At 47.4% G+C, this 12,149-nt stretch overlaps 2 protein-coding genes across 4 annotated transcripts in view; one reads left to right on the forward strand and one right to left on the reverse strand.

Moving 5' to 3' along the window:
* Positions 1 to 1,734, forward strand: part of GPR89A (G protein-coupled receptor 89A) — a 54,097-nt gene extending 52,363 nt beyond the window's left edge. For both annotated transcript variants that reach the window (XR_013959484.1, XM_080649070.1), the window contains one exon: positions 489 to 1,734. The gene's annotated coding sequence lies outside the window, so the exon portion shown is untranslated. The remainder of the gene's footprint in view (positions 1 to 488) is intronic.
* The window catches only part of PDZK1 (PDZ domain containing 1), a 30,594-nt gene that overhangs the window by 1,534 nt on the left and 16,911 nt on the right, over positions 1 to 12,149 (reverse strand). For both annotated transcript variants that reach the window (XM_080649066.1, XM_080649067.1), the window contains exons 3-9: positions 11,090 to 11,301; positions 9,933 to 10,182; positions 7,969 to 8,105; positions 6,981 to 7,176; positions 4,195 to 4,391; positions 1,283 to 1,486; positions 344 to 634 (exon numbers count right to left, since the gene is read on the reverse strand). In XM_080649066.1, coding sequence (XP_080505192.1) covers positions 344 to 634; positions 1,283 to 1,486; positions 4,195 to 4,391; positions 6,981 to 7,176; positions 7,969 to 8,105; positions 9,933 to 10,182; positions 11,090 to 11,299 — 1,485 coding nt within the window. In that variant the 5' untranslated portion in view covers positions 11,300 to 11,301. The remainder of the gene's footprint in view (positions 1 to 343; positions 635 to 1,282; positions 1,487 to 4,194; positions 4,392 to 6,980; positions 7,177 to 7,968; positions 8,106 to 9,932; positions 10,183 to 11,089; positions 11,302 to 12,149) is intronic.

Consider the following 12,149-nt stretch of genomic DNA (forward strand, 5'->3'; position numbering starts at 1 on the left):
GAACCACTTCAATAGTCTTAGTCGATATAATCCTGGTAACAGTCCTACAAAGTGTCCTTGTTTTATAGGGGAGGAAACCAAGGCACAGAGAGAGTAAATCCATAGACATGTGTTACCCAGCGGGGTGGCTCAGTGGTTGAGCATCAACCTATGAACCAGGAGGTCACAGCTCGATTTCCAGCTGGGGCACATGCCCGGATTGCGGGCTTGGTCCCCAGGGGGCCTGCAGGAGGCAGTTGATCAATGATTCTCTCTATTGATGTTTCTCTCTCCCTCTCCCTTCCTCTCTGAAATCAATAAAAATTTTTTTTTTTTTTAAGAAAAGAAAAGTGTCACCACTCACTCGTTCTTTTGCCACGTGTGAGTCGAGCTCTGACTCCACCCATGTTTCTTCTTTGGAATCAAGTGGTACATCCAGTGGGTCAGCCATGGAGGAAACAATAGGGATTTTCTTAGCCTGGAAATAATCGTAGGCCTTCTTTCCACAGACTAAGAGCGTGACATTCTTCCCACTGCTCTGGATTCTGTCCACCACCTTCTCATAGAGTTCGTCCAGCACATTCACCCCGTTCACCTCAACGATGACGTCCTCATCCTCTAGCCCCGCCAGCTGGGCAGGGCTGCCCTCCTGCACCTGCGAACAGAGGGTCGGAGTTTTCACGTCCAGACACAGATACGGGAACGTTAGACTAGCTCCCTTCAGAGGAGATGAGGTGTTTGAGAATTGATTCCTCACTGTGTTACTTCTCCTTGAGGTACAGAAGTTAAGGACAGTGCTCTAATGCTTTCTGCTTATGCAAGCCACAGCTTCCATTCTCGGGTGGTGGTACAGTGGTTGACTATCGTGTTGTATGTCTTCTGGGTTAAAGGCATCAGACATCATAGGTCCCTTCTGCATGCCCAACGTGAGAGCTCTAGGGACCGTCCTCTCCCTCAGTCCCTACCGCGCAGAGGCATTATGCCGCATGCACAGAAACAAGCATCACCCCCAGTCAGTGCTGACGGTGACGGTCACCTACAGTCATGCCAGCTCTACTTGATCTGAAAGCGTCTACAGACAACTGAGTGTAGCAGATGTTTAAGAAATAAAGGATGTGAGCTTAGGATGTACTAAGCTATCTTAAAAGGGTCCGGGACCATGACAGCAGTTATTTGAACCTAAGCGAGACACTCAACGTAGGCCTTCAGTGTACCCTGTTTACTAAGCCATCAGTGAGTGGGAGAAACCCGCCCTCCTGGTTGTGGCTGTGGTCACTGGGCTGCGGGAACCAGGTCACCATACCTCTTTGACAAATGGGCCTGGCTGACCCCGAATTGCATTTAAGTGGAAGCCATAGCCATTGTCACCTTTCACCAGCCTGCACAGTTTAGGCTTATGATCTGGACTTGAGCTGGCCAGAGGCGCAGGCGCAGGAACCGGAGCCTCCTTGACAGAACCGTTAGGCAGTTGTTGACTTTGATAGTAGAGAAATGGAGAAAAATGAGCCTTTGGAAAATAAAGGGGGAAAAACATAAACTGTAAATATGAATAATTACACTATTAAATGTGCTGATTTAGTTTATAAGGTGCCATACATGTTCCACTCTTCCACACACACGATTGTGGGCTGTAAAATTTCTCGTTACCGCAACCAGGAAAGGGATAAAGGAAGATTGAGCTTGGTTGTGGAGTAACATGTATAAACATGTAAACAAATGCACATATCCGTAAAATAAAATGATGTACAAGGATCCAAAAATACGCCTAACGGAACTGCTGGTTTCTTCTGACTTGGTGATAGTAAGCAAAGCACTGAACCGTCGAGGATTAGCGACTTGCCCTCCAGCTCATGCAGGTTAGGTCCATCTGGCCTTCCTCTTCAGTAAGAACTTCAAGCTCCTGAAACACTTAGAGTGATACAAGACACTATCACATCCAAGTGCGGACAATAGTGAATTGGCAGAGGCAGCAATCATATGGTCACATGGTTTCTCCCCCACTACCTCTCCAGCACTGTGATCTATTGTACTCTATTTTACTAGCTATTGTTGTAACTAGTAGCTGACACTTCTGTTTTGTTTTTTTTTTAATATTTTTTATTGATTTTTTACAGAGAGGAAGGGGGAGGGATAGAGAGTCAGAAACATCGATGAGAGAGAAACATCGATCAGCTGCCTCCTGCACACCTCCTACTGGGATGTGCCCACAACCAAGGTACATGCCCTTGACCGGAATCGAACCTGGGACCCTTCAGTCCCCAGGCCGACGCTCTATCCAGTGAGCCAAACCGGCCAGGGCGACACTTCTGTTTTGCCAAGCTTCTCACTATCTTTATATATTCCTAGTCCATTTCAGCTCCCACAACATCCCTGCAGAGAAGGCAGTGATGGCCTTGAATATAGAAGAGGCATTAAACAGGGAACATATGACTGATTTTATATATATATATATATATATATATATATATATATATATATATAGGCTTAGCCCAACCGTTGTGGCTCAGTGATTGAGTGTCGACCTATGCACCAGGAGGTCACAGTGCAATTCCTGGTCAGGGCACATGTTCAAGTTACAAGCTCGATCCCCAGTCGTGGGGGTGGAGGGTGAGGGCATGCAGGAGACAGCCAATCAATGATTCTCATCACTGATGTTTCTATCTCTTCCTTCCTCTCTGAAATCAATAAAAATATATTTAAAAAAAGAAAAAGAGCTTAGCTGACTGGGTTTTAGTTGAGAGAATTAAAAGGCTAGATTTGGGTATGCTGAGATCCTAGATCAGTAGTTAAATTGCTGCCCACAGGTGCCAAGACATTTGTGAGGCGATGAGCGGAAAATGAAGCAATTGAAAGTGGGTACAATGTGCTCTCCCCTAAATCGCCCTGTTCGGCAGCCTGGCTAAAATTAGATCTGGAGGCTCTGGTTACCATCTGTCTCACTAACCACAAGGCCGCGGCTTCCTTTCCAAACGAGAGTAGCACCTCGTTGAGAACCTTTCAGTTACCCAGTTCAGCTAACTCCGGTCCTTCCAGTGATACACTTGCAAATTTTCTACATTTCTCTCCCTCTTTAAAATGTGGAAAATGATCAGTCACTCCTTACATGCAAAAATGCCTTTGACATCACCACCCAAACAAGCAAACCAACTATCTGACAGTAGCAGCTAATCCTAGGCAAAGTACAATAACATAAAACAGTGAGTTTGTATTTATTCTCATTCAAATATTGGGGTGTCTCGCATGTTACAGGAACTGACTTAGGTGTTTGCTTTATTCACTGATGTATCTCAAACAGCCAGCCCACGCAACTTACTTTGGGGAGAAGAGGGAGGAAGAAGAGGGGGACAGTCATCTTTATAGATCACAGTTCTCTCTTTTTTAACCAAAACATTAAAATGATAGTTAACTGATTCTGTCATAAGATTAGAAGTTGGAAAGGACTCAATGCTAGAATCTTCTACCACAGCAAGGGCAGTGACCTTCTGGCTTGACCTTTTCTACCAAGTGGGAGCCACTGCAGAAATGGCTTATCCTGTTCCCAGCAGCTTCTAAGCCAAAAGCTAGCTCCCGACCACTTCCCTATCTGATCAAGCTACATCCCATAGAACACCTCAAAAATAAGTCTGCTGCTTGTATATAATAGCCTTTCACATTATTACAAGCTGTTCAATAGCCCTGTCTAGGCTTTTACATGGGGTGGCTGGAACTTTCTGGTCTATAGCTTAAAACCCAATTGCTCCCTCCTTAGGAGAGTTAGGGCTACATCTGCCTATTTCCAGGCTACTGTTCATAGCTTTTTTCAGACCACCAAAAGTAATTCTGCAATTATATGCAAATTCTTTCAAAATCTTGAGTCTAAGGACTTAAAACTTAATTACCAATCACATGGCATTCTCATATCACTGCCACGTTGAGCTTCAAAGCAGCCTTAATGATGGTCGTTATACACTTTCCAGGCTGAAGATCAAAGTGGTAACTTAACCAAATAGAGACGATGACCCAGCCAGTTGAGATCAGCCAGACTCTCTCATCAGCTGACAATGAAGACCAACGCTGACACAATGGGCTCACGAATGGAGTAGCCATGGTGATAGAAACAAGCTATTCATGGGCCAAACAGCATTGGCTAAAAATAAGGTAACTTAGCCAACGTTTGAGGGCATTAGTGAGTGGACCCCACCTTAATGCAGGAATATATGACCTTGTATTACTTACCAGTCTATACATGCTGTCCGTCTCTTTGTCTACTACCAACAGTGACGTCTGATCTCCACTCTTCCTGATCATTTCCACCACACTGTCATGACTGAGGGATTCCACAGACTCGCCGTTGACAGCAATGACCAGGTCATTGGCCTTCAAGCCAGCCGCCTCTGCTGGACTTCCAGAATCTATGTCTTTGATGAATTGACCTAACCATCCCCAAAACAATAAATTATCAGAAAGACTCCTAAAAAACTAGGATTTCCTGCCAGAGCACAAGGCCCTAATAAAATAGAGTAGGCCTGCTGAGTACAACTACTGTCCCTCCCACTGGCCTCGAGGAAGCCTGTAAGCCCCCTGTGCAGTCTCATCCCCTGCTCAGGTCTCACTCCAGGAACAAACCCAGCCTATCAAGCACGAAAGGGTCTTAAAGAATCGTGTTTTACTAAAAGTGTCTCAAACTCACTCTGTCAAAGGAGCATGCTAAGCATTAAGGGTCAGCAAGTTCCCAGAAAGTCGGTGGGCATACTTGTATCCATATGTCTTAGGTAAACGATAAGCCATAAAAAGGGGGAGGGAAGAGTGAAGAACAAACCAAAGAAATCAAACCCTAGGAAACCCAGAGGGACTGTGCCTGTGTGTGCACGCTAAGGGTGTGTCTGTAGCCTTTTCCTAACCTGAACTATCTTCGCCAGATGCCTCCATATCGCTCCCACGTTTTTGGCCCTCACACAGTTTTAACAAGTTTTCGTTTCACTTTTCCAGCTGGCTGTTAGCCATCTCCAACCGGATATCCCGCAGATCCCTCCCAACGTAATCTATTCCCCAGGCCCCTCCTCTTGGTCACCTGTCGGTGGGAGCACCGTTGTCCCGTCAGACACTTGACAACTGATTCTTCCTCAGCACCCACTCCCAGTATCTGGTCAACTGCTAAGTCCTTCGATGCCACTTTAATATCCTACACTTTTCTTTAGTCCCACTTCCCCTACATGCAGTTTGTATTAATTAGTTCCTGTCCTGAATTCTACCTAAACTTCTACTGCGCCTGACCAGCTGCTCTCCCTGTCCCTAATCTTTGCCTTCTCCTTCACGTTCATCTGGATGCAGTGTCTGCCCAGGTCACTCCCCAGTGCAACAGCCTGAGCACTGGCTTTGGAACTAAACAGACCTGAATTTGATCCCAGTTTAACCTTATATGATTCCTGCATCTTCTCCAAGCCCTCAACTTCAGCAATTCTTGCAGAATTATTAGAAATAATTAAGCCCCCAAGATACGGTAGGCTTAATTTTCTTCTTCTCTCTGGCACTGCTCAAAAAAACATTTAATTCCTCAGACTATCGGATCAAGTCCAAACTCCTCCACCGGGCATTAAAGATCCTTCATTGTCCCTCTCCAACCCACCTTCCTAACTTGGTTCCCTGTGCTTCACACTGGATGTCAATCACACTGTGCTTCACACTGGATGTCAATCACACTGTGCTTCACACTGGATGTCAATCACACTGTGCTTCACACTGGATGTCAATCACACTGTGCTTCACACTGGATGTCAATCACACTGTGCCTGTGTTTCCTTGCTTTGTTCACACAATTCCTATCTTTCTGTGACAGCCTTTCTTGTCCAAATTCTATTCACACTACAAAGCCCAAGCTCAAGTGGCTCCTGTATTATGAGGCCTCCCAGTACCTTTCTAGTGAGAAAAGCTTGCTCCAACCTTGAATTCCTTCAGTAATGGACATATGTGTTACCTCATCTAACTAGGAGGCTCCTTGATTGAAGAATTCATCTGATTCACTTGATATTCTCAAAGGCCCTGAGGATGTTTTTATATAATATCAACCAAATTAATATTTGATGAATTCATGTAAACAACCTATACAATAAAAGGCTAATATGCAAATTGTCCCCTCGACCGGGAGTCTGTGGGCCAGCCGGACCCCACTCGTGCACAAATTCGTGCACTGGGCCTCTAGTATAAAATAAAAATAGTAAACCTCCAGGAGTATGACAGTTTACATGGCCTGAACCTACATTCTTTGATGTATTCACCTTCCCTAGGAGGACCTTTGTACTTAACTTGTTGAGTTACAAGGAATCAGAAAGATTCCTGCTTCTGTTTGAGTCTGAGATCCCAACCCACACCCGTGCCTCAGACCTGGCGGTGTGCTGCAGCTGCCTCACCAGCTCATGAGCACCAGCTGTGCACAACACTTCTCAACTTTGCATTGTGTGCCATGTTGGTAGCTTGAAATTGGACACGGTGGGGGTATTTATACCACACACATCAACAAATGCCATAAATTTGGGCCTGCCCCCACCCCAGAGCCAATTTAGCAGCACACTACTGCTCAGATCCAAAATTCTGCCTTATCCTCCTGCTATGGAAACCTGCGGGGGTGCCCAGGATCAGGCTCCCAGGTGACATGGAAACTGACCCAGCGCCCTGGCTCGTTTTGGTCAGTGGATAGAGCGTCAGCCTGCAGACTGAAGGGTCCCGGGTTCGATTCTGGGCAAGGGCACATGCCCAGGTTGCGGACTCGATCCCCAGGAGGGGGTGTGCAGGAGGGCAGCCGATCAATCATTCTCTCTCATCATTGATGTTTCTCTCTCTCCCTCTTCCTTCCTCTCTGAAATCAATAAATTTTCTTTAAAAAGAAAGAAACTGACCTAGCTGTGCTTTCCAGCTCCTCACTCCCCGCTCCGTGCTGGGGTGCAGGCCTAATGGCGCTCTGGGTCAGACTGGGATGAAGAGCTGGGTGATTACTCTGCCAAGTACCTGCTCTCCTCCTGCCTCACCTCTCTGCTCCGGGCCTGCCCTCAGGTAGAAACCATAGCCATTGCTGCCCTTCTTCATCTCAACAACCCGGGGCTGGCGGGGCAGTAATTTCAAGCTGGCCGCTTCTCTCTTGAACGTGATATTCTGCTCTCTATGGTGCTGCTCCGTTTCCTTGTCCACCAGCAGGAACGTGACACGGCTTCCTGACTTCCTCACCTGCAACGACACACACAGGTGAGGACCAACCTCAACTCCAGAAACCTCGCTGGGAAACAGGCAAGTCTCTGTACACGGTCTCGAGGTTCAACAGAAAACGTAGGGTGTGAAACGTAAGTTCCAGCTGTTAACTCGCCACCTCGCTGGTGTTTATCCACCTCCACGCCCACAGCTGTTGTTTTTGCCTTTGTTAAGGATGAGCTCCCTACACAGAAGCTAACTGAACCCCAGGAAGAGCTGGAATTCAGAAAACCCAGAGAGGTACGTAGGTGAAAGCCGCAAAAGGAGTTTGGAAAAGAAAAAAAGGCAAAGTTCGATTGTGAAGGATTATTCTACCAGGAGAAGGTTCCAGAGGATCTTAAAGGAAGACCCCGGACTGTTTTCCAGGGGTCATAGGACTGTGCTGGGGCCTAGGATTTGGGGGAGCTGCCTTCCACAACTCCCCAGCTGTAGCTCTATGTTCCTCGCCACAGTGGCTGTCTTGCAGCTTGTATTAAAGAAGTTTAGTAACATGGGGTCAACATTAAATTTACTATCAATTCAGAGGGTGCTCCCAATCAGGTACAATAAGATTTAAAAGTTAAAGTTAAATCACTTATCTTCAAAAATAACATGAATCTCTCAAAGGCCTTATTCTCAGATCCTAAACTCTGCTTAAGCCACCAGCGAGTCTGTTTGCTCTTCACACAAAAGGACAGCTTCCCATCGTTACGTTTCTCCCGTGATAAGCTGCCACTCCTGCTCCCTGTCACCTCCAATGAGAGCGAGTGAAAGAGAAGGCAAGAAAAGTACCTTTTCAACCACTTCCTCATGAGTGGCATCTTCCACATTCTCTCCGTTCACTTCGATCAGGTGATCGTCAGCCAGGACCCCCGCTTTCATAGCCACACCTTGCGGCGTTATGTCAGTCATGTACACCCCCTTTGTACCTGAAGGAGAGTAGGGGAGGACTGATGTTACAGGAAGTACAACAGTTAACGGGTTTTCTCCCAAAAATGTAATATTAGAAGGTCCCATTTTAGAGCTAACTCAAATAGCCTTCAGCTTCCTATTTAGCTTTATAACTACAGCTCCTAGCAAAGCTTGCCACAGCCATGACTCAATTGGTCTCTGTTGATTTGAACAGAATTTCTGAGCCCAACTAAATACAAAAGGAATCTCAGGTGGCACTTGCCTCTTGAACCAGAAAGAACCAAACCCCACCCGTGCTGCCTCACTGACTCGTACCCCCTCCTCTCTTTGCATTTGTGGAATTGGAAGACACCCACTCCATTCCGTCCTCTTCAATCAGCACTGTCATCACCCATCCCAGACCGTGAATGTCACAGACGCAGGCGGAAGGGGACAGAGGCGCGGGAGGGAGGGGCGCATACATGCCTGCCATCAGATTCGCAGGTGGTGTGATGTCAAAGTAATTCTGTCAATTTTCTCAAGATATTGATATTCAGTCGAGGTAAAGAGTTGCTTTATAATGACTAAATACATTATTTGCAAGGAATAACAGTAACTAACTTAAACTCTGCCTTCCTAAACACAATTCTCCTGTTCCTCCTTAGATCTTCGTCATGAAGAAAACATGTTCTTTGTGAAGCTAATCTAAACCATTCGCCATGCCCACTGGTCCAAGGGCCAAATGAATAGAACCTGTTTTTTACCATTTTATTGACCACGGACTCCCGAGAAATGCCAGGCTGCCCAGTAACAGGCAAGCTTGAGAAATGCCTCTTCTCTCTGGTTTGTATCTCTCGCTACAGGTTTTCTAGGATTTGCCCTTTTTCACTTACCAAGTTATGCACAACCAGCGCCTCTCCAGGACCAGAACATGGGAGGAGCAGCATTAGAGGAGGAACCACAAGGTTCCAGCCTTGATCCCACAGAAACCAGGTTAATAAAACCACTGTCAACTGGACACAGGTCAGCCTGCACCTCTGAGACTCCAGAAACAGAACTTCTAGGACTTCCTGATGGTTGGAGGTTTTCAGATCACTATGTACCTCTCAGCTAGGGGTCAAGGGCACACCTCACTGAGGCTGGGCCACAGCTGGGGGTACTACTTAAATGTCATAGGAGGGTGGGGGTTTTTGCAGTATCCTCAACAAGAATTTCTCGAATAAATGAGTGACAACCTGGGTACTCCAAGAGATGAAAAGAGGTATTCTTACTCAAAAGTAGCTATTATGACCAAGCCGGTGTGGCTCAGTGGTTGAGCATGAACCCATGAACCAGGAGGTCGAAGTTCAATACCTGATCAGGGCACATGCCCTCATTGTGGGCTTGATCCCCAGTTGGGGGCATGCAGGAGGCAGCCAATCAATGATTCTCTCTCATCCTTGATGTTTCTATCTCTCTCGCTCCCTTCCTCTCTGAAATCAATAACAAACATTTTTTTAAGTAGCTATTATGAAGAACCTCCTTTTTCTTGCTTATTTCCCAATTTTCCCTCCACCCTCACCCTGAGGAAGCTAGAAAAGAATACCAAAGAAGCATCAATGCTCTAACCCTCTGGCCTCAAAGGCTCAGCCTAACAAACTCTGGGCGTCAGGAGCACCCAGTGCCACCCCCAAACCCTGCTGCTGTCCAATGTCTTGATTCCTCATTGCACAATTGTGCAAAGCCAGGGAGGGCTGGAGAGGAGGGAGAGAGTGTAGCTGCTGTTGGGTATCCATAGCAACTGAAAAGTTAAGGCAAAGAAGTCATTCATCGCCAACATCATTTTCCGGGAAAGTCGGCTGTTTGTGCCCCACCCTCAAGCTTACCCTGGACGGTCTTCAGAGAAAAGCCGAAGCTGCTCCCCTCCTTCACCAGGTAGCAGAGCCGTGGCTGGGTCCACACCTGGGTGCCTCCGTTCATCACAGGGGCCAGTTTCTTATCATTCAGACGTGGCCCCTTCTGACTCTGACCCAACTCTTTCAAGTCTACCTTTTCTTCCATGGCTTTCTCATAGGAATCCCCATCCAGAACTAGAAAAGTCACTGAATTCCCACTCTTTCGGACCAGATCCACCACCTAGGAGAAAGGACAACTTTAACCAATAACCTGTTAACCACCAGAGGGGCGTTGCTGGCTCATTACCTGGCCCTGGGGATTCTGATAGCGGATCCCTGACACCCAAATAGTCAGTACACAATGCCCAGCCATCTCCACCTCAGCCTTCCTGAGAGCCCTGTGCAGATTAGGAATCCAGAGTGTGGCCGCCCCTACCCAGGGGACTCTTAAAAGGACCGGTCCTGCCCTAGCTGGTTTGGCTCAGTGGGTAGAGCATCGGCCTGCGGACTGAAGGGTCCCGGGTTCGATTCTGGTCAAGGGCACATGCCCGGGGTTGTGGGCTTGACCCTAGTAGGGGGCGTGCAGGAGGCAGCCAATCAATGATTCGCTCTCATCATTGATGTTTCTATCTCTCCCTCTCCCTTCCTTTCTAAAATTAATAAAATATTTTTTATAAAAGGGCCAGTCCTTTCTAGGGGTAAATGCCACCTTAGAGCACAACAGGTCCTCCCGGGTCTATGAAGACAGCACGGAGGCAGGCAGAGCTGGGGTAAGGTCAGGCACTCCCATATGTTCGCTGCATGAACACAAGTTATCTGAGCCTCCACTTCTCATCTGTGAAATGGTAATATGTACCTCTTGGGTTGTGATGAGGATTTAACAAAATAATGAATATGAAATTAGTTCCTGTGCTAGGCAATATGCAATGCATTTCAGACCGGACGTTGTTGAAATCTAGGAATAATGTGTACAGCTCTCGGTTTAGAGGGGGAGACTTGATTCGCTGGCAGAAAGCACAGCCATCAGGGTGTCCTGCCTTGCCAGTGGCAGCCAGGAAATCCCTATTGACCCCAAAACAATAATCAGCGAAGACTGGGGACTGGAGAGGTCCTGGAGGCGCTTCCACAAATGCCCCCCCCACACACACCTGTTTGTGTTCCTCCTTGTCCACAAAGACGCCGTTGATCCTGAGAACTCTGTCTCCATCCCGGAGCCCCGCCCGCGCGGCAGGGCTGCCCTCCTCCACCACCCGCACCAGGTGGCCGTCGGTGTCCTTCTCGATCCGCAGGAAGAAGCCGTAGCTCTGCCCTTCTTGTTTGGACAGCTTACACTCTCGGGGGCTGAAGGCGGAGGCCATTTCTGTGGTGAAAGATAAATGGGTAAATCTGTGGGAAAGAAAATCCAGTTGGAGTGAGAACCCTGTCCTCCAGCCCCTATAATTTTACTCTTCTAATCACACCACATCCAGACCATTTGAGTGGCAACATTGGGGGGATAGGAGGCCTCCTTCCAGGACTTACTAATGATTTCCAAATCTATTTCCCCAAAGATAACCTTTTTACTTGAGTTTCAGGTGCATATGTTTGTGCGGGTACTAGACACAGATGCTTTCATTGCAATAGCTCCAAAACCAAATTCTTCTTTGTCCCCTGACATAAAAAATTAGGTCCGTGACCTAAAATGCTTCAGAAAAGACAAGCCCCCTTTCATTCAAATATTTTAAGTGCCTGGCGAGCTCTAGGCATTGAGGATAAATCTGTAGACAAGACAGACCCAGGTGCCTCTCATGTCGGGGAGAACTATGTTTACAATGACACGTGGCGAATGATCCGCTAGGAAAGAAACAGGTAAGAGGGGAGAATAGGACAGAAGGCCTTGGGCGTAGGGAGTGGGTGAGAGAGTGAAGAACGGCTTACTTGAGGAAGACTTTTCCAAGACCTGAAGGATTCGTTGGACTTAGGTGAGACAGGACAGGACAAGGAAGACTCAGTTAAGAAGCAGAGCAGCCGGCCTCAGAGCTGGCCTGAGACACTGGAAATGAGGTAGAAAGTCAGTTTCCGGAACCCTAACGTTCTAGGCAGAGCAGAGCGGGGTTGCCCAATAGAGAGGGATTCCCATGGCCAGGTCAGATTCCCGCTCCTGAAGCAGCTTCCATTTCCACCCATCCTTCCCTCCCACGGCCCCAGCGGGAGCCAGGTCCTGGGCCA

Source organism: Plecotus auritus (assembly GCF_963455305.1).
Source record: "Plecotus auritus genome assembly, chromosome: 12".
NCBI lineage: Eukaryota > Metazoa > Chordata > Mammalia > Chiroptera > Vespertilionidae > Plecotus > Plecotus auritus.